General features: G+C 36.5%; 2 protein-coding genes across 5 annotated transcripts in view; both read right to left on the bottom strand.

Moving 5' to 3' along the window:
- The window catches only part of LOC121737048 (protein bicaudal D), a 37,444-nt gene extending 23,700 nt beyond the window's left edge, over positions 1-13,744 (bottom strand). For 2 of the 3 annotated variants that reach the window (XM_042128584.1, XM_042128585.1), the window contains exons 1-2: positions 13,410-13,744; positions 12,627-12,767 (exon numbers count right to left, since the gene is read on the bottom strand). In XM_042128584.1, coding sequence (XP_041984518.1) covers positions 12,627-12,767; positions 13,410-13,622 — 354 coding nt within the window. In that variant the 5' untranslated portion in view covers positions 13,623-13,744. Of the gene's footprint in view, positions 1-6,599; positions 7,742-12,626; positions 12,768-13,409 lie in introns of those variants that run through there. The other variant, XM_042128586.1, reaches the window with a different exon arrangement.
- Positions 13,745-20,186: 6,442 nt separating this feature from the next.
- The window catches only part of LOC121737044 (guanine nucleotide exchange factor subunit Rich), a 33,526-nt gene continuing 29,026 nt past the window's right edge, over positions 20,187-24,686 (bottom strand). For both annotated transcript variants that reach the window (XM_042128578.1, XM_042128579.1), the window contains 5 exons: positions 23,839-24,110; positions 23,202-23,313; positions 22,103-22,243; positions 21,502-21,690; positions 20,187-21,024 (listed from right to left, as the gene is read on the bottom strand). In XM_042128578.1, the coding sequence (XP_041984512.1) occupies positions 20,724-21,024; positions 21,502-21,690; positions 22,103-22,243; positions 23,202-23,313; positions 23,839-24,110 (1,015 nt within the window). In that variant the 3' untranslated portion in view covers positions 20,187-20,723. The remainder of the gene's footprint in view (positions 21,025-21,501; positions 21,691-22,102; positions 22,244-23,201; positions 23,314-23,838; positions 24,111-24,686) is intronic.

Raw genomic sequence — 24,686 nt, 5'->3', positions numbered from 1 at the left:
CAACGCAGAATCATATTACATCACGACAATGCTAGCTGTCACACCTCAGCTGAAACAACTCAGTTTTTGGAGGGTCAAAAGATCGAATTGACTGGTCATCCGCCGTACAGCCCTGATTTGGCACCTAACGATTTCTTTTTATTTCCATACGCGAAGAACAAATTACGTGGTCAACGTTTTTCGAGCCGCGAAGAGGCTGTTGATGCATTCAAAATGCACGTTTTGGAGATACCTCAATCAGAATGGAAAAAGTGCTATGAAAATTGGTTCCAGCGTATGCAAAAGTGTGTCGATCATCGCGGCGAATATTTTGAAAAGCAATAAAACCATATTAAATGATATATGTTTGTTTCTTTTTTTAATTCCGGATACATAAATAGCAGCCCTCGTACTAAATCATTTTCCTATCAGGTTATGAAAATAACGTTAAGTATGTTTATGTGTACTTATAGGTTAAAGCCGTAGTAGTCCACAAACACAATTATCATAATGTAGACAGATAATTATTATTTGTTTGCAATACAAAACAATAGCTTTTTCACTACCTAATAAATTAATAATACATGAAATGTGAATACATTATCGTATAAAATACAATAGCTGGAAAATACGGACACAAGAAACGTAAAATATTCACGATTAAATCCACGGATTAAACCATTAGGTTTAATCGTGAAATATTTTACGTGTCTTCGTCCTTAAAAAAATAAAACCTAAAAAACTATGTCTCTTTTTAGGACCTAAAATTTATCTCAATCGGTTAAGACGGTTAAACGATTTAAGTGTGAAGAGGTAACATATTATTAGTAAGTATTACACTTTCGCATTCAAGTAAAGATAAACAAAACTAAAATTGTATTAGGTATGTCATAGTCATAGATAAAAAACTGATTTGGTTGTTTAAGTAGGCAGGACAGCACTCAGCTGATTGATATCACACACAGAGGTGTGGCTAGGTCGCTAGATCGTCCCATAAAGTACACTAAAACAGGGTTTATAGCTTTGTGCTATATACCACAAAGGAATTGTAAATTTTCTAGGCCCATTTCTTCATAGGTTGGGATTTTTTTCTATAATTTGCTAACTACTATACAAGCTCGAAAAAGTTTGGATTCTTTTGGAATTACAGGCTAAAATTACTTGAACTGTCTTTACTAATACTATGGTATTGTAAATGCGAATGCGTCTGTCTGTCGCCTATTTAAGCTTAAACCGCTATACTGATTATGATGATATTCGGCGTGGAAATACTTTCAGTCCCGAGAAAGACGAAGCATCAGACTTTTCCGAAAAATAGTACGCTTTCTGCCCGGAAAACGAACTTCTAAGCAAGGATGTTTCATGTAACATCTATTTACGAAACATCTATAAGAAATATTTTATTTCTGGTGGTATGGTGGTACCTAAAATAGATTACGTGACATTTTAGCTGAGCTCTTAGTTCAATATTGGAGATAATGTCAACATATCTTCTTACGTAAAGTGGATCCGAAAGGAAATGACTGAAAAATAATAACAGTAAACTGTGTTTACCGCCGCAAACCCGATCTTGAGGGCTATGACATAAAAATTGTAATTTCCTGCGGGCTGCTGTCTAAGAGCTGGTTGTGCGTGGCCTAGGGTAGACCTTTCATTCGCACTGAGGTGCAGGTTCGACCCCAAGTGTGAAGTGGTGCGTATCTATATTATAATACGTGAGCCAAAAACTTTGTATCGCTTTTGACGAAAAATGGGGAAACGTAGGTGAATGAAATTTTGCACAGTTATAGTTTATATGGTGAAGAAGTGCATCGAGCTAATATTATTTTGAAATTATGCTTTTATCATACACTTTTTTAACAAATAAAACATTACACACACTACAACACACACACTAGGAAAAATGACAGATTTTTGAGTGACAAGCCTATACATACGAATTATACTCTTTTATGTTTGAAGTCTGTTGACAACAAGGTGACAAATTGAAAATGAATTATAGTTTTTTTTATTGAATCTAAGATACTATTAGACAATGCTTACACGGATTATGTCATTGTTACACAGCCAGTCTGAGATCAGTTGAGTCCCAGAGACAAGAGTTGAAAAAAAATTGATAAAGTCAATATTTTTTTTACAAAATGTAGGTAGTAGTCCTAATGTCGTTGAAACGAAGGTCGAATTTCGACCATAGGGCGATCTCTAGTTCATTTTAAAATCTCAAGTCCATGCGGACTGAGTGAAGAAAAACATCGTAAGGTTACCCTCAAGTAGTTGATACGGAGTACCAGACGTACTGAACCGTTCATTCCTGAATCCTGATGTTTCTCCTTTACCGTAAGAGCGTCCGTATAATGTACTCGAGATCTTATAAATAGTTGTTACTGTACCCACAATTAGCGCCACAATTCTGCATCGCGCTATCGAAGTTTCTGAGCACAGCTAGATATTTACGCCAGTGTGCTTTAGCCACAAACATAGATCAAGATAGATGGATACCGCATGTCGCTCCATTTGTATGAAAACGAGCGTGTCACTTTTTTCCTACCTACTGTGACGTACCGATGATAAGAAACGTGTCCATTATCAAGGCCAACGTTTCTATTTGAATTTCTACAGCTCAATACGGCACTTTTACGCATTAAGGCATTTTTTAAATTTGAATCGAATCCGATTGACGTCCGATTCCGATAGCAGACTAACGAAAAGACTTTCGAAAGACGAGCATTGCTCGTCGTTTGGGAACGCGATATGGCACGCGAAGTACACGATACACATGCGGCATATCTATCTTGAATTTCTTGATATAATATGTCTGTGGCATTTCTAACCGAGCATGCTGTCTCGCTCGGTCGAAAGATTTTCCTCTTTAAGTTCATACTACAACCTGAAATCGAAACTATACCTTGCGAGTACAAATCAAAGGTCCCACTCCCACCCCACCAGGCCACGCTGTTACTAATATTTATAACTAACGTAGTAACTATTTAGTAATCTGTGCTAATACCCAGAAATCATTAAATATTTCTGTAGTAAAGATGTAATAAAATCAAAGCGTCGCGTCGAGAGAACATTAACCACGCTCCACTTGCACGGACACCTACTGATAACGCTGAGGCCTGAGACGCAGGCAAACAATATAGTGACGTCATTTTAACTAGTCTAGGTTATCACTTATCGGTAATTATCGTTTCTTAAAATATCATGCTCTCTCTTTCACGTTGGAAAGAACAAGAGAGATAACATTATAAATCAACAGTTTATTTTAAACACGGTGCAGGGGGACTATAAGTAATTATTTATTCTATATTAGTCCGTAATAATAATCAATGTAAATTCATACCTCCATTAATATAATATTAAAAATGGTAATGTGTGTCTGTTACCTCTTAACGCCCAAACCGCTGAACCGATTTTGATGTTTGGTAAGAAGATACTTTGGACCCGGCAAAGGACATAGCATACTTTTTCCGAAAACATGTACGGTTCCCGGGTGATAAACAAATTTTGGCGCATCGGAGTTGCGGGCGTCTAGTTAAGAGGATACACCAGGGGCTAGAGAAATGAAAAAAAAGTACGTGTAATATCTATAGCTGTCTCCCTTACCTCAAGCCTATACCGCAGAACGCGATAGAGACAACTGCAGAAAATCCAGAAAATCAACGATTCGTTGTCCCCTGATTCCTTCTCCAAAACTTAATCGATTTAAGTACTTTTTTCATTAAAAATTAAAAAAAGGCTTAAGCTGTGTTCCTATGTTTTGCTTTTTTTTGTATAATCTAGCCAAATCAGTTTTCTGGACGTTTGAACACAGCGGAAAATCTGGCCATTTTTTTTGGTTTTTGAACGTTCATATCTTATTTAATAATTAAATTATGAAAAAAAAGAAAACATAGGGACATTGTATTAGTGGCCGTAGATATTCAGGAAAAAAATTATAACTCTACTAGCATTATCCAGGGAGGAAATAGGGGACAACGTTTGTATGGAAAAAAGGGCGGTGTGGACTCCTCTTAAGGAATAACGATCAAAAATTCTGTAAGAAGATAATGATAGTTCTAACGATAATGAATCCACTGTAATATTCTGTAATAGACTTATGGTAATTTTTAAATTACATAAAGAGAGCGGCCAAAGAAAAAGCTGAATATAAATCGACATAATAAGATGCTGCGGTCCATAACAAAACTCTTAGATATTGTGAAAGTTTGAATAGATTTTTGTTGTTGGGAAGTTAATAGCTCAAGAACGGACAGACTGAATAAATTCAATGGTTGTCTAGAATCTGTATTGGAGAACTAGACGATCCGCGCGGCTTCTCCCGCGTAAATTTGATATTTTACAGACAAATTAGTCCACAAAACATAGCTTATGGTCTTTCACGTGGGGTACTTCTTATTTGTGCCAAATAACCGAAAAAATGCTCCAGTAGTTCGTGAGATAAGCCCTTTCAAATATTTTCCCCCGTTTTTTCCACATTTTCCTGTATTTCGTCGCTCCTATTAGTCTTAGCGTCATAAAATATATCCTTTCTCGATAAATGGGCTATCTAACACTGAAAAAATTTTTCAAATCGGATCAGTAGTTCCTGAGATTAGCGCGTTCAAACAAACAAACTCTCTTCCGCTTTATAATATTAAGTATAGATAAGATAGGTAATTACTAATTATTATTATTATATTATTATTATTATTACTTTGGTGGGTAGTATTTATGATCTCAAACTTATAAGGTGTCCAAAGTTACAGCTGGAAGTCGTATTTTCTGTCGAGAAGTGTATGAGCGGAAGTGAACAAGAAGAGAATAGTAAAAAAAAGTTTACGATGATAAAGATTCTGAATATTATGTTATGGGACGAATTAACTAAAACTGCAGTTTTCAAATTCAGAATATCAAACACAAGTTAGAGCGCAGCTCGCAGCCACAACTGAATTGACCTGATTTAGGCCGACTGCTAACACGCAGTTAACAGGAGTGTTAATCATATTATTCAAATTATTAGGTGCGCATAAATGCACTAAACATACGCAACTGTTATGCTGCGGCCGCTATGCGTCTATCGTACGAAGCTTCGTTCTATGAGACGATACCATTGGACGATACACGCAGATCGTCCAATGGTATCGTTTTAAGTACGAAGCACTACGCAGGTGCGGCCCGGGCATTACAGTAAGACAATAAAAAATAGTGGAAACTAAGGGCCTGTTTCACCACTTCCTGATAAAGTGCCGGATAGGCTATCTACAGACCACAACTTATCTGACAGATACTCCATAGACCATACACCATCTGTCAAAAACGTTGTGGATATCCTATCCGTCACTTATCAGGAAGTCGTGAAACAGGCCCAAAGTTATTTTAACATTAAGACGATAAATCCCTGTCACAGTATGGAGGAATGTGATATTTTCTTTATGACGCACTGGCTAATATTTTGTAAATAATGACTAGTGACCTAGTCAAAGGCAAAAGTTTTTTATGATGACGCGAATCTCAGAATTCTAATCCTAAGTCCCAACACCCTTACAAACAACATCGCATCGTAAATCGTAATGTCATTTTTATTATGAATTTTGTCGCAGATATTTGCGATGCGAATTCGCAGTTATGTGTGGGAGTCCAACTCCTAACCGACATAATTTTGTCCCTGTCTGAAAAGTAAGAAAAGTAGCTTGACAGTTGACAGTCAAAGACAAATGCATTGCATAACTCAGGTGTGGCTCAGTGTCTTATCAGGGGGGAAGTCCATAAGCTTACTGACGTGTAAAACTAGCTGTTTAAACCTCATCGCTGGTTTAATTAAGATCAAACGCATCGTTAATCAAACATTAACGCCGACCTAATTCGTCAGGGTGAATGATTAATTTCTTTCGGAGCGGGATTTTTATAACAAATTTTAATTAAAGCCGTGAGTGCTTGCCGCGGTCCGCCTGGGCCCGAATTTTTTAATTAAAATAATCTTCAATATATTCTTTAATTAAGACTACGAAAATATTTTTGCCCAGATGGTACAGGTTACAGACACCATACGAGCAGAAGTGAAATTCGCTCATTACTGATAGCAACTCATCGTGATTGATATCACCAACAAGTGTTATCTGATGATAACACGTCTTATTAGGCAGCGTTAAGACAAGAATAATAATTAAGATACATTTTTCTTAATATTATAAAAATTTGGCTTATTTTAGTCTTGAAATATTCGTGCAAATCCACATAAGATTTATATTAGAAGGGAAGTGATACGAAGTTCACCGGGTCCTCTGGTAATAATACAAATGTTACGACAAGCGACAAAGATTTAAGATGATAATTATTATGAATATGATGATTATCATAGGTTAACTTAAACTGTTAACTGATAAGTTAACAGTTTAAGGTATTTAGCACATTTTGCTGACTTCTAATAAGAACTCAGCAAAATATCCTAAATAACTACATGAAAGAAATAAGAAGATTGCAAATGTGAAATGAAGAATGCTTTCCAACGTTTCCGTTCATTCACGAAAACATGGGATAACCTAAAAACGCACAAGCTGACAATTATTAACAATATGATATCTGGCAGGGGTCCAATACATTAACAGTGTACATACGACAATATGACGACCAACAAGTACCTCTGTATCCCCCATCTTCCTTTTTCACACACAGCATTCACACATCAAGGTAAGTGGAAGTTTTTTGCTGCACTTTTACACAGTTATGTTCATAATTCAGCTTTCAGCTTTGAAGGCTGATTTTTGGGCACTGTTTCATAATTTAGGCACTAACTCTCCTCTATATTGAAGCACTGATAAAAAACACGAGTTTAGGGAGCACTGATTCTAACAAGTTCAGATTTTTCCAGATCTTCCAACGCGCCGTTTCTTGCTTACATCTTCAGTCAGGTCAAGAAGCAACTGATAAATACGGGTCTATTTTACATGTAGATTCCTCGTATTCCTGGTTTGTTTTAATTTAGGTCAGGAGGCGACGCGTAAGTGGATATTTTTGACGTGTTCCTTGCTTACGCTTTTTCCTCGACTAAGAAGACTTTTCCTCTATTGAGATCCATCCACCCAGTATGTGTAAGTTCGATGCACTGATTGTTAGGCCGTGTGTTAGGTCAGAAGCCAACTGATAAAGACTAGCGGGGTCCACACAGTGAGTCATATCAATTGCTCTCGTTAATATGGGGCGTAGACTATTACTCAGCCTGAAACGGGATTAGCTCTGTATATGGCTCATATTTCGGTATTCAAGTGTTTAAGTGCCTCAAGACTTGGTAGTCTAGCGAACTTTTGGCCGCTTCAGCTCTCATGATAGCAAAAGTCATGATTCCATAATATATTTTCGTCCGTATGTGTCATACTGCCGTTATAGGTATGCCAATGGTCATTGAAGATGGTCATATTTGCATCCCAATTTCATCTTCTAGAATCTTCTTACATCATTCAGTAGGAGCCGTGAACTAAAAGCACATTTGGGCGTATATTTTTATAGTTCGCGCTTCTTTAAACTGAGCCTAGCACATTTGGCCTCAAAATCCAATCTGTCTTTACTGCCATCGTTTTAGCGATACCTTCAAATTTCGTCGTGTTCTTCATAACTTGTCTGACGCCAGTGAATTCATCATAATTTGTATACTCTTTCTATAGTTTCTGACTTGGCATTTGGCGTTAATCTGGCTATTGCTCCCGGAAACGTGTACTTGTGTGGAGATATTTCTAGATTAGTATGAACGAAGAATATCTAGCCAGCAAGTCCACGTATTAGCGGGCTAAACGCGTTCCTCGACTTCTAACATTGAACTAAATTTCCGAACTTGCGAATGATTGAATAGTTTATTTTAGTTCGGAAATAATCTGGTGTTGCAACACAGATTCGGCGTTCATATTTTTATTGTAACCTATTTCCCGCCTTCGCATACTTGTGTATTTGACTAACGAGATCAGAATAGCATTATGAACCCACTGTGAGGGCCGTAAGCTGTTCAAATACTTATTGTTGGGATTGGGTAACTTATTCGTAAGTTTTGTTGCTAACTTCTTTTTATCGAGCAACAGAGACAAAACAAGCTAGGAAACCAGATTTCCCCCAAGTTTGTTCGCGCCTTCTGCGTTAATTTATCACACGGAAACTGTAGGTATATATTTCCTCAATAAAACGATCGTATATTGATATATCCTTCCGCGAGGACTTATCCATAACATCTTTCATGCAAATCTTTTCAGCGTTTCAAGCGTGGAACAGACACCACAAACTGTACATAATATAAAATCAAATTAACCCGCCATCACTCGCGCGGGGTGCTGTCAGCACCCCACGCGTTTTTTAACGTAAAAATGAGTAATAATTTCTCTGGTTACGAATTCGCGCTTCAAGTGACCTTCAAACGCGTCGACACAAGGTGGAAGGGAATGTGTAGCGCAAGTGCTTGTAGCTTGACAAGGAGTTGAAAGTTGCGTGGGGTGGTCACGACACCCCGCGAGTGCTCGTGATATACTTTTTCAGAAGTTACATTACCAGTAAGGTACGTGTTTTTAATCCTTTAGTAAAAGTAAATGACTTTATTGTGCCGTTATTTACTAAAAATAATAAATAATGGTTTATTTCTTAGAATATATTCAATGATTTATGGAGCACATACTTTTAATTTACATATTTTCTGTGTTCGTATACAACGTTTTTTTTTTCAGATATTTGTGTGTTTAGATGAGTTGGGAACAACAGAAAGAGAAATAATTGGTGCCATTATTAGAAGAAGTAATTCTGCAGTGGAAAGCAATGCCAGAATGGATGAAGATTTTATTCAAGAATCTGATCATGATTTTTTGTTAGCACAGGATGCTTCAGCAGTTGAAGAGTCTAAAGTAGAAGAGGCTGGATTTGAGGGTCCTAGTAGTATATGTCTGGCATCAATGAAAATGTTATCTACAATTGGATTATGGCGCAATCGCAAGCAAGCATGAAAAGGTCGGAGTTTGTGGAATCATTGGGTTTGAGCATGCTTCAAGGCCACCTTAAAAAAAGATATGTACAACCAGGGTTTCCCAAAGCACTCAAGATGATGTTGAATGCTCCTGGACCAAGCACTGAATGAATGTCACAATCAAAAAAGCAATGCTGTATAAGTAAATACACCATAACCTTGAGTCACTGTAATTTTCGCAAAAAAATGTTTGTGCCAAAAACATATGAAGTTAATTTTTAGTTCCTGGTCGGAAAAATACGAAAATTTTATTTTATTTAGTAAATTAGACCTTATATTTACGATTTTGAATGAGAAAATTTATGTGAAAGTATTTGTTTTTTGTCTGTTTTCTGAAAAGATCCCAATATTAAGACTAAAAAAGGCTGATACTTTAATGTTTAATAGAAGAGCAATAAAGTTGATTATGCAATTTAAATTTTCTTTTTTACACACATAAAACCACACAAAATAATAATATGCTGGTTAAATTTCGTTGACTGATATTATATTGCATAAAAAATCACTTGGAATATGTGGAGTGGCCACAACACCCCGCGAGCGCCCGCGGGGCTAAAAACCGCGCGGGGAAATTTAAAAAAACCCCCGCCAAACAACTTTAAAAAGTAATGAAATAACATATTTTACTGACTTTAAGTTTAAATAATTCCTGTGTAAAGTGATATTTTAGTCCATAATTGTTGTCACGGTGTGTCGAGGGACCGCCAAGTGCCAACAGTGTCTTTTGCATTTTGTATCGCCATGTCACTGATTGTCTCGATTCGGTTCGCTGTGAACTGACCCTTAAACTATAATGTTATGTGAAATCAAACATCTACATTAGCGGTCCCCCGACACACCTTGACAACAATTATGGACTAAAATATCACTTTACACTTAGGAATTATTTAAACTTAAAGTCAGTAAAATATGTTAAGTATTTCATTACTTTTTAAAGTTGTTTGGCGGGGGTTTTTTTAAATTTCTTAATTTTATTTCATGCTTTTTAAACTTGTGTTGGTTATAATGCAGAGTAATTCCTATAATATTATATCCCAATGAACCATCTAGGAATGTTATTTTTGGATGAGGCCGTCAATATGAGTCCAAACATGAAACCTCCACTTTGGGTTCATATGGAGCTCGGCTTTTATAGAATCCAGGTGATGCTTTTTTAAAAATTTATTGGTTATTTACGTCTTACTAGTTGTCGCAATTAAAATGAGCCCAAACACGAAACCATTGCTCTAAGTTGGTGAGGAGTTGGGTATCCTATTGATTACCAGGTGATGCTGCAGCACCAGGTCAACATTCCATTAATGTGTAAATGTCACGAACTAGAATGCAATAAATTATAAAGCCCACCAAATTACTGCAAGTTGCTAATCGGCCCTTCACGAACCAGATGAACCGCAATTTTTCAGCACGGAGCAGGCTGATGATGATGAACTATAGCTAAGAACGCTCGCAATTAAGTCAGCTTTCAAACAAAAAAAACTAGATCAAAATCGGTCCAACCGTTTGGATGCTACGATGCCACAGACAGACAGACAGACAGACACGTCAAACTTATAACACCCCTCTTTTTTGTCGGGGGTTAATAATAATATTAGACTTTGAAGTAACGCGTTAATGTACGGTTACCGTACCAATGTACGGTCTCTGCTCTCTGCAGACCGGTGTGCTTCTCGCCCTGACTTCTACAAAGGATTAGGATTAAAAACGCCTCCGTGTCTAGTGGTATAGAGCGCGGCTCTTGACTCGGAGGTCGTGGGTTCGATATTTCCAAGTTTGGTTAGGACAATGCAGGCTGATCACCTGATTGTCTGACAAGTAAGATGATCCATGCGTCGGATGGGCGTGTAAAAAGTCGGTCCTGCGCCTGATCTCTCGCCAGTCGTGTCGGTCTTCCGCCCCACTGGGTTATGAGAGTAAAGGAATAGACAGTGCTCTTGTATACTGCGCACACACTTGGGCACTATAAAATTACTACTGCGTAGCTGGCCTGGTTTCAATGAATTCGGCCACCGTCACCGAAACCGGTGTGGGAGCTATATTTATTATTATTATTAAAGGATTAGGTTATCAGTTCACATGGTGCGGTTTGCTCACGAGAGTGAATCTAAGGTTCTTATTGAATCGTTTCCTACTCTCCTACCCTATGGTACTAAACTCACTAATTTGAGTAAATTAAGTTAATAAGCACCAACATTTCATATTCATTAAGTAAATGTTTAAACAACTGTAACCCGACCCGACTACGAAAATTATGCCTTTTACAGCTACACCAGGGGTTGTCTAACTACTAAAATCAAAACCCTTCCTTTAGTCTAGCCGTTGCCGGGTAATAAATTGTGGTAACACAGAATCTGAATATGAAATGAGTTTCATCTGTCATATTACACAACAGACCTTAGTTCTCTTGGGAGTTGGAAGTTGGAACTACTTGTTTACTTCATTTTACACATATGAATTCATTATCTGATATTTGCATTTTTATGTAAAGACAAGATTTACTGTCTGATACAATAAAGTTGAACAATTCTCTACTACCAAGTATCAACAAAGAATGTATACTGTACTCGTAGGTAACTCGGCGAAACATGGCGGTACCGGTCATTGACTCCCTGTCAAAACTTATCATTTTCTACACAAATCCGCGATATACAACATCTGACACTTCTTTGTCAATCGCGGTTTATTATTTATATAGAAAATGACAAGTTTCTGACAGGGAGTCAATGACCACTACCGCCATGTTTCGCCGAGTACAGTATAGTTTCTCATTAGTCTCAAATAGTAATATAATTAATTTGTACTTCAAGATGGCAAGACATATTTTAGATAATACCTTAATAAACCAGTTCTGAACAGGTTTCAGATATTGAGCAATGAAGGCTTGAATATTTTAGGAGTACTACAAGTCCTGCACCTGACATACAGCAGCTGTAGTGACAACAATTACAATAATAAATAATGTAACTATTTGCCTCACATTTATTGTTCATGCTGTTCCAAATACACTGCTAGAATAATTCTAAGCATATTATGTCGTGTTTTTTACAATAAATATAGATATTTCATTTATAAAGACTTCAAAGTATTACTTGACTCATAACAAGGATTATTAAAGACAGGTTAATAATGGGATCATTAACATAATCATACATCATTTGTCATGATATTAAATTACAGTATGTTGCCACTATAATCCGCTTTATATGACCATTAAGGTCACATAAAGCGGATCCACTAGATCAGAAGGTATGTAAGCTCAATAATTATAAATTCTGATAGATTTTTGACAATGTGATGCGATGCCATATATTGCATATATATGGCAACAAATTGAATGCTGAATTCCTTTTCTGTTTTGTTGAAGTTGAAATTGAAAGTTACATCTACAGTCTACTACAACCAAAATAGTGATGCTATTTTAATCTCCCCATCCAAAATAGGGTGTTAAGTTTGCCTTGTCTATTTTTAGTTTGGTGCTAGAGATGCATCATAGTTCTTAGCGGATAAAAAAAATTGATACAATATTTTTAAACATAAGATTTCACAAGAATACAAGGCAGGAATGACTTTTTATGATCCATCATGCTCATGGTCATAAAACTCGTTTGATAAATTAGGTTATGTACATGCAAACATTATATATTTCATTATAAACTTTTTTAACAAAATATCTTACCTGTTTAGTTTCACCCTCGAGCTCGATAATCTGCAGTGTGAGGGAGCTCTCCATGGCCGCTGACTCGTTGAGGAGAGCATTTTCCTGTTCTATACCACTCTGTGTTGTCACTTTTTGTGTTGTGTCTAGTTTCATTAATGCCTGAAACAAAAAAATGCACTTATTGAGTATTTTATAAAGACAGACATAAAAGGTATACACCGTGTATACAGTATACAGCGACTATAGTTATAGACTATGTTCTAGTTCACCTAGGGACTTTTCTAACATTTAAGACAAATACTAATATCATGTAATTATGATGTCTGTGTTTCAACTGTGTGCTTTATTAGTAAGTGGGATAGTGTATTTTGTGAATAGTCTTAGAGAAGTAGACACAGCTATAACAATAAATAAATGTGAAATATATGACCGTGTGCCACTTATGGAAAGTAAAATGTATGTAGGAGGATTTTATATGTCAACGATTTTGTAAGCACAAGCTTTTTACAGATTTTTGTAACTAAAAAGAAAACATTTCATGAATTGTATGGTATGTATTGTAAGTAGTAAATACTACATTACATATTTAATTTAAAATTAGTTTCTTTGGCCAATTAGTAGCAGTTCAGTAGATTTTTGAGTAATTAACATGACGGATACAATCAAGTAGGACAAGATGAGGTGTAAAATATCTTTTAATTAGCGCGGCAGCACGTGCTGGTGGAATGATAGTTTATCACACGTTAATGTAGCCACCAAGGCATGAAAAGTGAAAATATTGTGGTATCTAGGCCAACTAACCTCCTGTGTGATCTCCAGTTCGTGCTTCGTGTTCTCGTACAGACTCTCCAGTTCGTCGCATCGTAGCTGCAGCGAGCTCTTCTCCTCGAGCAGCACCAGGCCCAGTTGAGCCGACTGGATTTTTTCACTACTCGCTTGGTCGAGTTCCCGACTCAACCTCTCGATCTCCGCTTTCAGCTCGGAGATCGATAAGTCGTTAGCCGTTTCTGCCATCTTGTGACAGTTTTACGGCTTTCACCTAAATATTCATAAACAAAGTAAATAATTTCAGAAAAACAACTTTAAAACGTGTAAAATCAATGTTTCTACATTCTCCCAACAAAAGTATTAAAATTTGAAAGGTATCACGTCAGACGTGTTGACAGGCAGTTTTTTTCTAATATTTTTTATACTGACATTACAAGGCTGTGACTTAATTTGCCACCTAAATAAACATATTAAACCGTGCTTTTTACACGGTAAGTTTGAACTAAAATCCAAGCGATAGATTAGAACAATTGTGGGGGATAATAACTTTATAATAATATTTTAACGATTTTATACTAAGAATATGGGATTTCCAATATGAAGATATAAGATAGTGGTTCCTATTTTTTTTGCTTGTGTATAATATATTGCATAGTCTGGCATAAAAGTGAAAAAATCATAAACTTATAATATACTATGGAAGAAATTAAAAAGTGGCATCAGCAATGTTGCCACTTTTTAATTTCTTCACATTTATGCCAGACTAATATTAGTATTCTTTACTTTTACTTTACTTTTCTCTAGTTTATGCATCCAAAAGCATGTACATTGTAATCATGGGCGTACCGAGGGGGGGCAGGCGGGGGCAGCTGCCCCCCCTGGATCATGTCGACGTCCCTACTAAGTATATTATCTAGTACTTTTATCTATAAAAATTAAAAATTAAGAAAACGAATTTTTGCCATTTGTTTGCAAATCGAATTTTTTACAACTAAAAATTATTATTTTTTTATAAACACCTAGCCTGTGCACCTAGCTTATGAAAAATCTGATTTGCCCAGGGCACCAGTACCTGGGTAATTTGCCCCCCCTGGCTCAGAACCTGGGTACGCCCATGATTGTAATTATTTTTATCTCAATGATTTCGATGAATTAATCCAGTGAATAATCATTCATCATTATTGTAAGATTTTCATATTATTTTGTATTCGATGGACGTTAACATTACGTTTTAAGGTAGACGGTAGAACTCGCATAAGAAAAAACAAGAGTTTAAATAATTACATATTTTATTATGTAAGTAAATGAAAATTTACAGAACCCACAAATACAATATTAAATAATTTAATGAAACTGTGAACTAGTGCACAAAACATCTACTTTTGTTTTTGGAGTAAGTCCGACCAGAATCTTATAAGAATATTAAATATTAGAATAACATAATACATTTTGATACTTCATAATAATTATAATATTATATTCTTGTTTTACACGGTCTGAAACTTGCCTGGACTTTATAATTTTAAAACATAACAATTTTCAATTTAGGGCAAGCCACCCAATTTTTAGCAGTCTTTTTATTATTCGTAGCAGTCATCCTATTATATATTATGGGCACCTTTTAAAATTGATTGATTTAAAAACTAGAAATACTTATGATATTTCTAGTTTCTGTGGTATGAACTATTACTGCTAATAATAATTGGGTGTTTTACCTTATACTTAGAAAACATGATGTTCAAAAGATTCTGATTAAACTATAACAAATATTTGAAGCTTTGTATATATCAGCACCTGTATAACCAATTAATCAAAATTAATTTACATGTTTATAGTTGTAATTGACAAATACTAAAACGAGGGTCATTTTTACAATAGGACATATTACTGCAATATTTTCACGTTAGAGGGCAGCGTCAGCATAGACAATAACGCCTCTAGTCCACCGACGCTGCGAACTGCGAAACAACGGCGAACCGATTTACTGTCTCATCCACCAGTCGCCACACGACAATGCGTTATATTGCATCTCGCTCTATTGCTGTTTCACATTAGTTTCGCAACGTTTTCGCAGTTCGCAGCGTCGTGGACTAGAGGCGTAAACAAAGGTTTTTTTGATATTTGACAACATGTCTGCCTGGTATGTGTGCAACATGTGGGATTTTGGTCGGATTATATACTAGTAGCGCCCTCTGCTTCGAATTTTCCATGGCACAGAAACGTTGTTTTGTAAAAGTTCCACATAGCATTAGGAAGTATTCCAATGTGGACGGATATCGGTCTACTCTATGCCCAGTTTGAGGTTTTCAATTGGAGTTTATACATTCAACAGCAAATCCATACTAATATTATATATGTTGAAAGTGTGTCTGTCTGTCTGTCTGTTGCCTCTTTACGCCCAAACGGCTGAACCGATTTTGCTGAACTTTGGTATGGAGATTTCTTATATTTCTTATTCCGGAAAAATGTACGGTCCCCGAGCGATAGCATAAAGGAGTTGGCGGGCGTCAATATCTAGTCCGTCTAGTCGGTTAATAATTTGGCGTTAACCATTCAAAAGTGAGAAGATAAACTGCACTTTAAAACCTCAGAAGCCAGGCACAAGTTGTTTATTTTACCAGGTAAGTTACTTATAAGTACCTAAATAACTTAGGTATAAGACGTTAAAATTATTGCTGCCTTACAACCAATATGGAATGCCTGATAAAATGCTAAAATTTAGATTACTACACAAAATTCTATGACCGTCAATATAGCATAACCTCAATGTAATTATGTAAACACGGCATCACACAGTAAAGAGATTTAGGGTTTGTTCCAAAACTTGAACCAGTATATTGGTTTACATTCCGGAACTCGATGTGGTCATTTTGAGTGACAGCTGTTCAGAATATGTATTCAGAATCACTTATTTCAGCCTCTCAAGTGACACTTTAAATTTTAAAAGATGGCGACGATATAATTTTAGCCACTCGCAAAAACAACCCTGTAAGATTATACGGAACATTTTTAAGGTATCCTATACTGACAATCAACAAATACTATAAAATCTACAGAGTCAAAAAGTATCTAATAAATATAAATAACAAAGTTACATCTAAACATAAGTTTAGTACAGTCACGACTCACGAGCAATAATATGTATGCGCGGCATAAACGATTTCGACTAGTAATAGTTCATCATCATCAGCCCACTCAGTGCTGGAAAATTTGGGTTGATCTACTCCATGAAAAGTTGTAAGCAACTTCCAGTTATTTGATCGGTTTAATATTTTATATTCTCATTTTTGACACTAAGGGTCAATTCACACCGAAATGGCAGCGCAGCGGCGAGCATTTTCAATGTTATATGATTTTAAACTTTATCTTCATTATTCTAATACGTAGTGTCGCTGCGCTGCCATTTCGGTGTGGTTTGAGCCTTATAAGAGTTTTCCATCGAGATTATTTTCTTTCTTATTTAACATAATTTAACAAATTGATTTCAACTTTTTCTCTTTATGCGTGTCGATAGTTAATAGAATCGGGCGTTACTTTGCGGAAATCCATAGCTTAAAATTCCGCGAAATAAACCTAAACGTAAATGAGTGAGTGCACGCATAGGCATGAGTACAGCACCTCCCTCCTCTCCCACGCTGCCCACGCATCGAGACTTAACAGTAAACGATTTTATAATCATTCATATTAGTCGTGACTGTACTACAATAAATTGACTTCATTACTAGAGTTATTAGTTACTACCTTGCTGAGTTTACCCTACAGAACACTATACAGTACTGTTTACATATCGTTATAAATTCATACAAAAACATTACATTATTATTACACATTCAATAATTCAACTATGTTATAGTTTCGCGTGAGCTCCGAGGAATCATAAGGAATGTTTTAGGGTCAATTGTAACGACGCAATGCTGTACATTGTTAATTGAAAGTTTCAAAATTGAATTTTATTAGCTACACAAGAAGATACACATTGAATTGACAAACTTGCCATTCGCGGTGTTGGACTGCCTGTTCCAATTTTAAATACCTCACTTATCTTTTAATAAAACTTCATTCCATCGCCTCTTCACATTGCAATGCTAACTGACCATTAGGGGAAGTCCCTGATTCCCAAGAACTTACGCGCGGAGTACATACGTTTCAAATATTTAGCCTACTTACACTTACTATTATATTCCGTTTAAAACAAACCAGATTTTTGTACTAAAATTATGTTAATAATTTATTTTTATTTCTACAATAATAAATTAGTAATGTATGAAAATAATATTGGAATAGTGAGAATTACTAAAATTAAACGTTCACCCCCTTACTAATGAAAATAGTTATACAGTGGATACCAGTAGCCCTAGCACGGCCACCAGTAGAAATGCGAAAGTATAGACAAACTGGGGACATAAACTAAAGGTGCCGTTCCGATTTTTACCGCGGCCAATCGCGATCGAAAAAAAAATCAATTAAAATGCCACTTTATGACAGACTATAGTATATGTCATAGAGTAGGATATTATTTGAATTTTTAGGAATATTCTGTCATAAAGTGGCATTTTAATTGAATTTTTGGGACCGAAAAAAGATGGGAACGCTACCTTAAGTTTATCTCCACAGTATGTCCATACTTTCGCATTTCTACTGGTGGCCGTACTAGGGCTACTGTGCCGGATTTATATTTTTTGAGTGTAGGCCACTTTATGAAATCTGCCGCCACCTAGGACACTGCCGCCCTTAGGCCGCGGCCTATACAGCCTATTTATAAATCATGGGCTGGTGGATACGCAATACGATGTCTTGTTCTTGTCTGTCAAGGGCTTTCTCCAAAAAACAGCCAAGGAAAAATATTGTATAGCTTATGCACTGTTTTATATACAGGGTGCAATTAAACCTTCCTGCCAAATTTTTTCCAGGGCTTAGGTATCACTAGGAGGCCATATAAGCAAAAAAAATCGTGTTATTTTTTTCAATGACATGATATTTTATCCTATTTAAAATCGTTGCAGAACGGTCACTCGCGGCGCGGGGGAATGAGAGGGGATAACGCGGGGGGAGGCGCGCGCGCGGGGTCACAACACGCGCGGGCGACGCGTCGTGTCCATTAATTGTATTGTTTTTTAGGATAACTTTCGAAAGCTATTTCTTAACATTTTAGTACTGAGTGATTATAAAAGAAAAAATGCGTGTATTTTTATTTTTAACAAGGATCAATATATCAAAATTTGGCAGGAAGGTTTAATTGCACCCTGTATATAATATACAGGATGCAATTAAACCTTCCTTATTATTAAGTCAGCGGGGCTAAAATGGTCACATTTAGCAATTCCTCTCAATCAATTCAGCAAATGAATTATCGAAACTGTCAAACTGACAAATGTCAAATCGGTACAAAAATACAGAAATGAATTGCAAGCAGAGTTGCATTTAGCGATTTTAGAAAAATGAATCATATTATGATTCATATCATGATTCTTCAAAGCGACCATTTTAGCCCCGCAGGTGATTGCTCTTAGCGTGCAATATATATATATGTATATTTTTCAGGAGATTTACTCGCTGTTTATATTTTTTAGTGTTGGCACAAGTCGGGACATAATATGCTAATTTCATAATGTAGATTTATTTTATGAGATTGTAATGTTGAGCAAATAAATAGACATAAACTCAAAATTATAATGATCTATTTACTCTATCTTCTGATAAGTATCTACGTATTATGTCACTGATACAATAAGAAAGTGACAAACGTAAGTATCTATTTAAATTTAATTATGATTGATAATGAAATTTAAGAATATAGGCCTACTACGAAACCGTTTTGAGACTCAAACAATAGGATTAGAACGCCGCGTCCTGCTCTAACAACGTCATTTCTCGTTTGTTAGAGTTGGACGCGGCATTCTCGTACGATTGTTTGAGTCTCAAAATGGTTTCGTGTTTTCAAATTACTTCTTCAATGACTTTTTATGTATAATTTTCAAAGTTTTCTTGACTGGTATTTGATTTTAGATGTCTCTAAAATTTCTATATGTATTTTAAGTCTTCTTACTTACAAAATACGATTTAGAGATGTCTCTAAACATTCCAAAGCCTCAAATTAAAATTGTAAAATATATAGTTTTGAAATTAGAACACAAAGAAATATTTTTTAACAAAGTCCTTCGTCTAAATAACGAACAAGAAAATTTCTTCAATGTATAGTTAAAACAGATTGTCTAAATTTCACGAAATAACAAAATATAGCGGGGAAGACATTGAATTTTAAGTATTATTCACTAATATTATTTCTAATATTTTTATTCGAGCTTGCTAATTTTCTTTTAACTTTGGAATTAACGTTGCAGAAGAAAAAAAGACTATAATTATCGTCTCAGAGAGTAGGAAATAAGAAATAAGTAATAAAGTTTGATGATGGAAACAATATTTTAGACCAAAATAAATCTGTGTGTATATTATACTAAAAATTGTATGTTTAACAACTTAATAATATGTGTATCTGTGTATAATATAATAAGTGTCATAAAAACATCAAACAGATAAAAGAAAATCTCAAGCCCAATCTTATTCTAATATAACGTTACATTACAACAATCAACAGACATAAAAAGAAAAGACTAGAAATAAAATAGAATATAATGAAATATAAAATCAAGAAAAGATTACATAAATTATTATTTACAAAAGTATCGAAATTATAAATTACAGTTAATAAGACATAATTTCAAATTAAATTTAACGTAATATCATTTATGTTAATATCATTTGAAAATAATATGTAATCTGTATTATTAATAATAATTATACATATTGTAATTAACTATTATAAATAAAATTATTTAATCTTCCAAGCCTTCTACCGAATTACAAAAGTATTAACTACGAGACTGTAGGAGATTTGTTACTTTGCATTTTCATCAATATTACATATCGTTGACAATAATTTAGTACTTATGCCAAAACTGGCATAATATATGGCGTACTGAGACCGGTTGGAAGCCTTTGTCAACGTTATTTGATGACATAATATGTTAATAATTGGCATTAAATTATTTTCAATTATCACACTGCGCACAGGATTCACTATGACCAAGTTATACCGTGTTAAAGTGTGTCATTTTGATAACTAATGTGTGGCATATAAATCCTACACATTATTTACACTGTTTTATAGCGAATTCATTAACTGGCATATGACATAAAATTAACACAATAAAATATGCCATTCATGCCATATGTCACACAGTATTTACACTGTTTTATAGCGAATCCATCAATATTGTTATACAACAGCCACCAACTGGCCTTTCATGTCATATCCACCTTATATATGCCACGTATGTCATATACCACTTACACTATGGCACAGTTGGAGGATTCCTCTCTTGGCGGCGGCGGTGTTGGTATCTGCGTTTGCGCAGGCTCAGGCATAACACTAGGGCTCTCTTTCCGCACCGATTTCACCTCTTGCGCCTTCTGCGGTGGAGGCATCTTGGGTTCCTGTGGCGCTGGTTTCGGTTCCTGGTTGAGGGAACCCGTGCTTGGCGTTCTCACCCGCTTCGATAAAGACAACCGTCGCTCTCGATTGTTTATGATTGATGTCAGGAACGGTATCTGGTTGCCGATCGCTATCATAAACGGCTTGTATCCGAGGCTGAAAAGAATTTTACAATTTATTGCGAATAATAAATAAATATGCTTTTGAATAGAAATATTAATGCCTGAAATAATTATACAGGGTGTGACAAAACAAAGTGTCCTATAGAGTCCTATAGAGACTCCAAAGCAAAATCTAAAATTAAATTTCGTGGGTCGCATTACAGCATCCATCAACAACGCCATCTTTATCAGCTATTCCTAGCCCGCGGCCCGCCGAAACTTTATCAGTGGCCCGCGTGATGTTAATTTTGAAATTCACTCCCACCGGCAAAATATTGTAAGTCGTCGTGAAAGTTGTGATTTTTTTAAATCGTTATTTTTAAAGAACGTTATTTTTTAACCCTAAAAAATTCTGTTGCGGCCCGCGGCACCAAGACCAAAACATGTTTGTGTCCCGAATGAAAAAAAAGGTTGAGGACCACTGATCTATATCGACCTTATTACAAAGTCCGCAAGGTGCAAAACCACTCACCATTCCGCGTCCGCCCACGCTCGCAACTCAACCAGAGCTGCGCGCAGCCGTCTCGCAGCGGGAAGACTGACGTCGGTCCCACGCGCCGCGTTCGTACATCGAAGTACTGCGAGCGCATCGCGTAAGACTACGGCGATGATCACCGCCCACTCCACGCACATCGCCTCCGTCATTAGTTGCAGGAAGTATCTGGAATGGGAATTATTATTGTTTTTTTATCCAACAATGAAAATAATGCAGCTATTGAATAGGTAGATTTAAGTTCTTTAAATAAATAAAAAAACCGTTCCATTGTACCGTCTATATGCTACTTCTCCGAAACAAATCGTAAATAGATAAGATCCAAAAATAGTTAATTACTTAGGCCATTGAGTAAAGGTACAATTCCGTGCATCGCGACAGTCGTAAGCCGCGCGCGACCTACGACTGTCGTCGGCCGCTCACGACAATAGTCAATGTATGCACGGAATTGTACCTTTACAGTTTTTAAACATTTAAAGTCGATCTCGCCTAATATTACTTTTTGATAACAAAATAAATTATTTACACACACACGTACGCACGCGTTTGTACGCATATACGCTCGCACGCAAGCACGCACCTGAGCTGCACATGCGCCTTGTGGTCGGGGCGCTCGCTGCGCTGCTGGTGCAGTCGCTCCACTAGCGCGACGTATCGCTGCTCCTCCCCGGCGCCCCACGCCGCACCTCCTCCCTCCGCCACGCTGCACTCGCCAACGGAACTGAATAAAAGTCACATGAAAATATCATCTTCAAAGTCAGAGCTCTTTAATCTTAATTCGAAGACATAAATATGTTGCTAAAACCGCATATAATCCTCAACCATTATTAGAAAAATTATAAGGAATTAATTAAATATTTAACTGTTTAAAAAAACTTGTTCTTAATTTGTCCAGCATAGCTAGCACAAGCACGTAGACAAACGAAAGAAACTAAATTTTGACAGTTTTACCGGAAAAACATTGGAGTAAAAGTTTCTTTCGTATCTCGATATCTTTCGCTTTTGAAATCTATATGTCAAGCATGACGATCCGCTTTTGACATTTAGTTTCTTGATTCTGTTTTTTTTTTATTATGGCACTTGGCTATAAAACCATGGCCAGTGTCGAGTAAATGGCGGCAAATTTAAAAAATCGATGTATAGCAACCCTGTCTATAGCCGGAATTATAGTTTTGATCTACAAACTACGAATAATAAAGTTCCTCAGTTTTTATTATTCGCATTTCGAAGTTCAAAACTATAATTCCGGCTATAGACAAGGTTGCTACACGTCGATTTTTTTAATTTGCCGCTATTTACTCGACACTGGCCATGGTTTTATAGCCGAGGTGCCATAATTTAAAAAAAGAACCAAGAAACTAAATGTCAAAAAAAAATAATTGCCGTTGCTTTAATGGTTGCTATGGAAAGAGTTTCTTGTCTTTGTCCACTGAAACTCAAGTCGATGGGTGGTGCCATGCTCGGGAATAAGATATGTAGACATGGGAAAGAAACTGCCATTACTTTCTTCCGAAGAATCGACTGGGAAACCCCGTGCTAGCTACGCATGTATGTTTTTTAATTTGTGGAACGAAATATCTTTTTAATTTAATTCTATCTGCGAAAACGTAGCACCATCCTGTCATAATATATGAGCTATAGTAGATAGTCTGACTGATTCCATCTAGCCATCTAAATACCTGACTGGCGCGGGCGGCGAGTCGGGTAGCGGCAGCGCGTGTCGCAGCGACAGACTCATGTAGCCGCTGTCACCGCACAGGCTCTCCGCGTCAGCAGGCGCCGTGTACATCGCTGTTACAAACGACAATGTTAGAATACTTTCAATAGTCCTACAATCAATTTCAAGAATCGATAATTATTAATTAGTCTTACAATCGTCAACTCATGTCCTGACACTGAGTTTCTTTCACAGAAGCATATCTGTTCACTATAGTTTTTGATGGCTAGCGTCAGAAAATTTACCAAGCAACAACGTTAGTAAAAAGATAAAGTCCTGCCGGTTTCTGAGGTTATTTCTTAGAAACCGGTTATTAATAAATAATAACCTGACTGAGTTACTACTGTTATACACTGACGTCACTTGTTTCTTAATGGTAGTCGGAATATGGCTAAAGCTCAGGCCAAATAAAAATACTTTTTATTTGGTCTGAGGGCTAAAGCAGCTGAAATCACACGCACACACACAAAATGGACTGGTCCTGTAGTCAGCTACAATTGCTGTGGCTTATTTCCGAACAGCCCTAATATCTTTATCGTCGCAAATGGACTATAATATCAAACTTTTAAAACATAATTGAAATCATAGACAATACATACGTTCCATATTCGCCGTGGCTTCATACGGCATAGTGGGCGGATCGGGGTAGGGCCATCGGAAGTCGTCGTGGACGCGTTGCAACGCCGCAACCGCGCCCGTAACCGCCGCGGCACGTTCACGCTCGCCCGCCAACCACGCTACAAGCTGCAGTTCGAGTGCTGCTGCCAGCTTGCCGAGAGCAGCTAGCCGAGCGCCAGATAAAGCTGAGCGCATGTGCCGTTGTAACATGCCTGAGATTACCGCCTCTTCGCCTATGTCACCGACCGACGAACTGCACAAAATTAAAGTTTTGTTTTAAAGTTTTACATAAATATACCATCTAACACCATTTCCTAATGTGAATACGTTAGATACTGAGTAAGATCAGATGCTGAACAATGGGCTAACGTTGCTTTTAAATTGTTCAACTATCACTGTCACATTACTTTAACATTTTCAAAACACACAATATTATGTATAAGGTGCTCGCGACTAGATATAGTAAAATTTGCATATTATTGTATATGCACAACATATTACAGTCTTACGGTACTTGTTTAACTGCATAGCTAGCACGGGGTTTCCCAGTCGATTCTTCGGAAGAAAGTAATGGCAGTTTCTTTCCCATCTACATATATTTTTCCCGAGCATGGCACCACCCATCGACTTGAGTTTCAGTGGACAAAAAAAAGAAACTCTTTCCATAGCAACCAATATAGCAACGGCAATTTTTTTTTTTGACATTTAGTTTCTTGGTTCTTTTTTTTTAATTATGGCACCTCGTCTATAAAACCATGGCCAGTGTCGAGTAAATGGCGGCAAATTCAAAAATCGACGTGTAGCAACCTTGTCTATAGCCGGAATTATA

The sequence above is a fragment of the Aricia agestis genome, chromosome 20 (assembly GCF_905147365.1).
Source record: "Aricia agestis chromosome 20, ilAriAges1.1, whole genome shotgun sequence".
In the NCBI taxonomy this organism is placed as follows: Eukaryota; Metazoa; Arthropoda; class Insecta; order Lepidoptera; family Lycaenidae; genus Aricia; species Aricia agestis.
The sequence above is the reverse complement of the archived record's forward strand: the minus strand, read 5'-3'. Positions and strand labels throughout refer to the sequence as shown.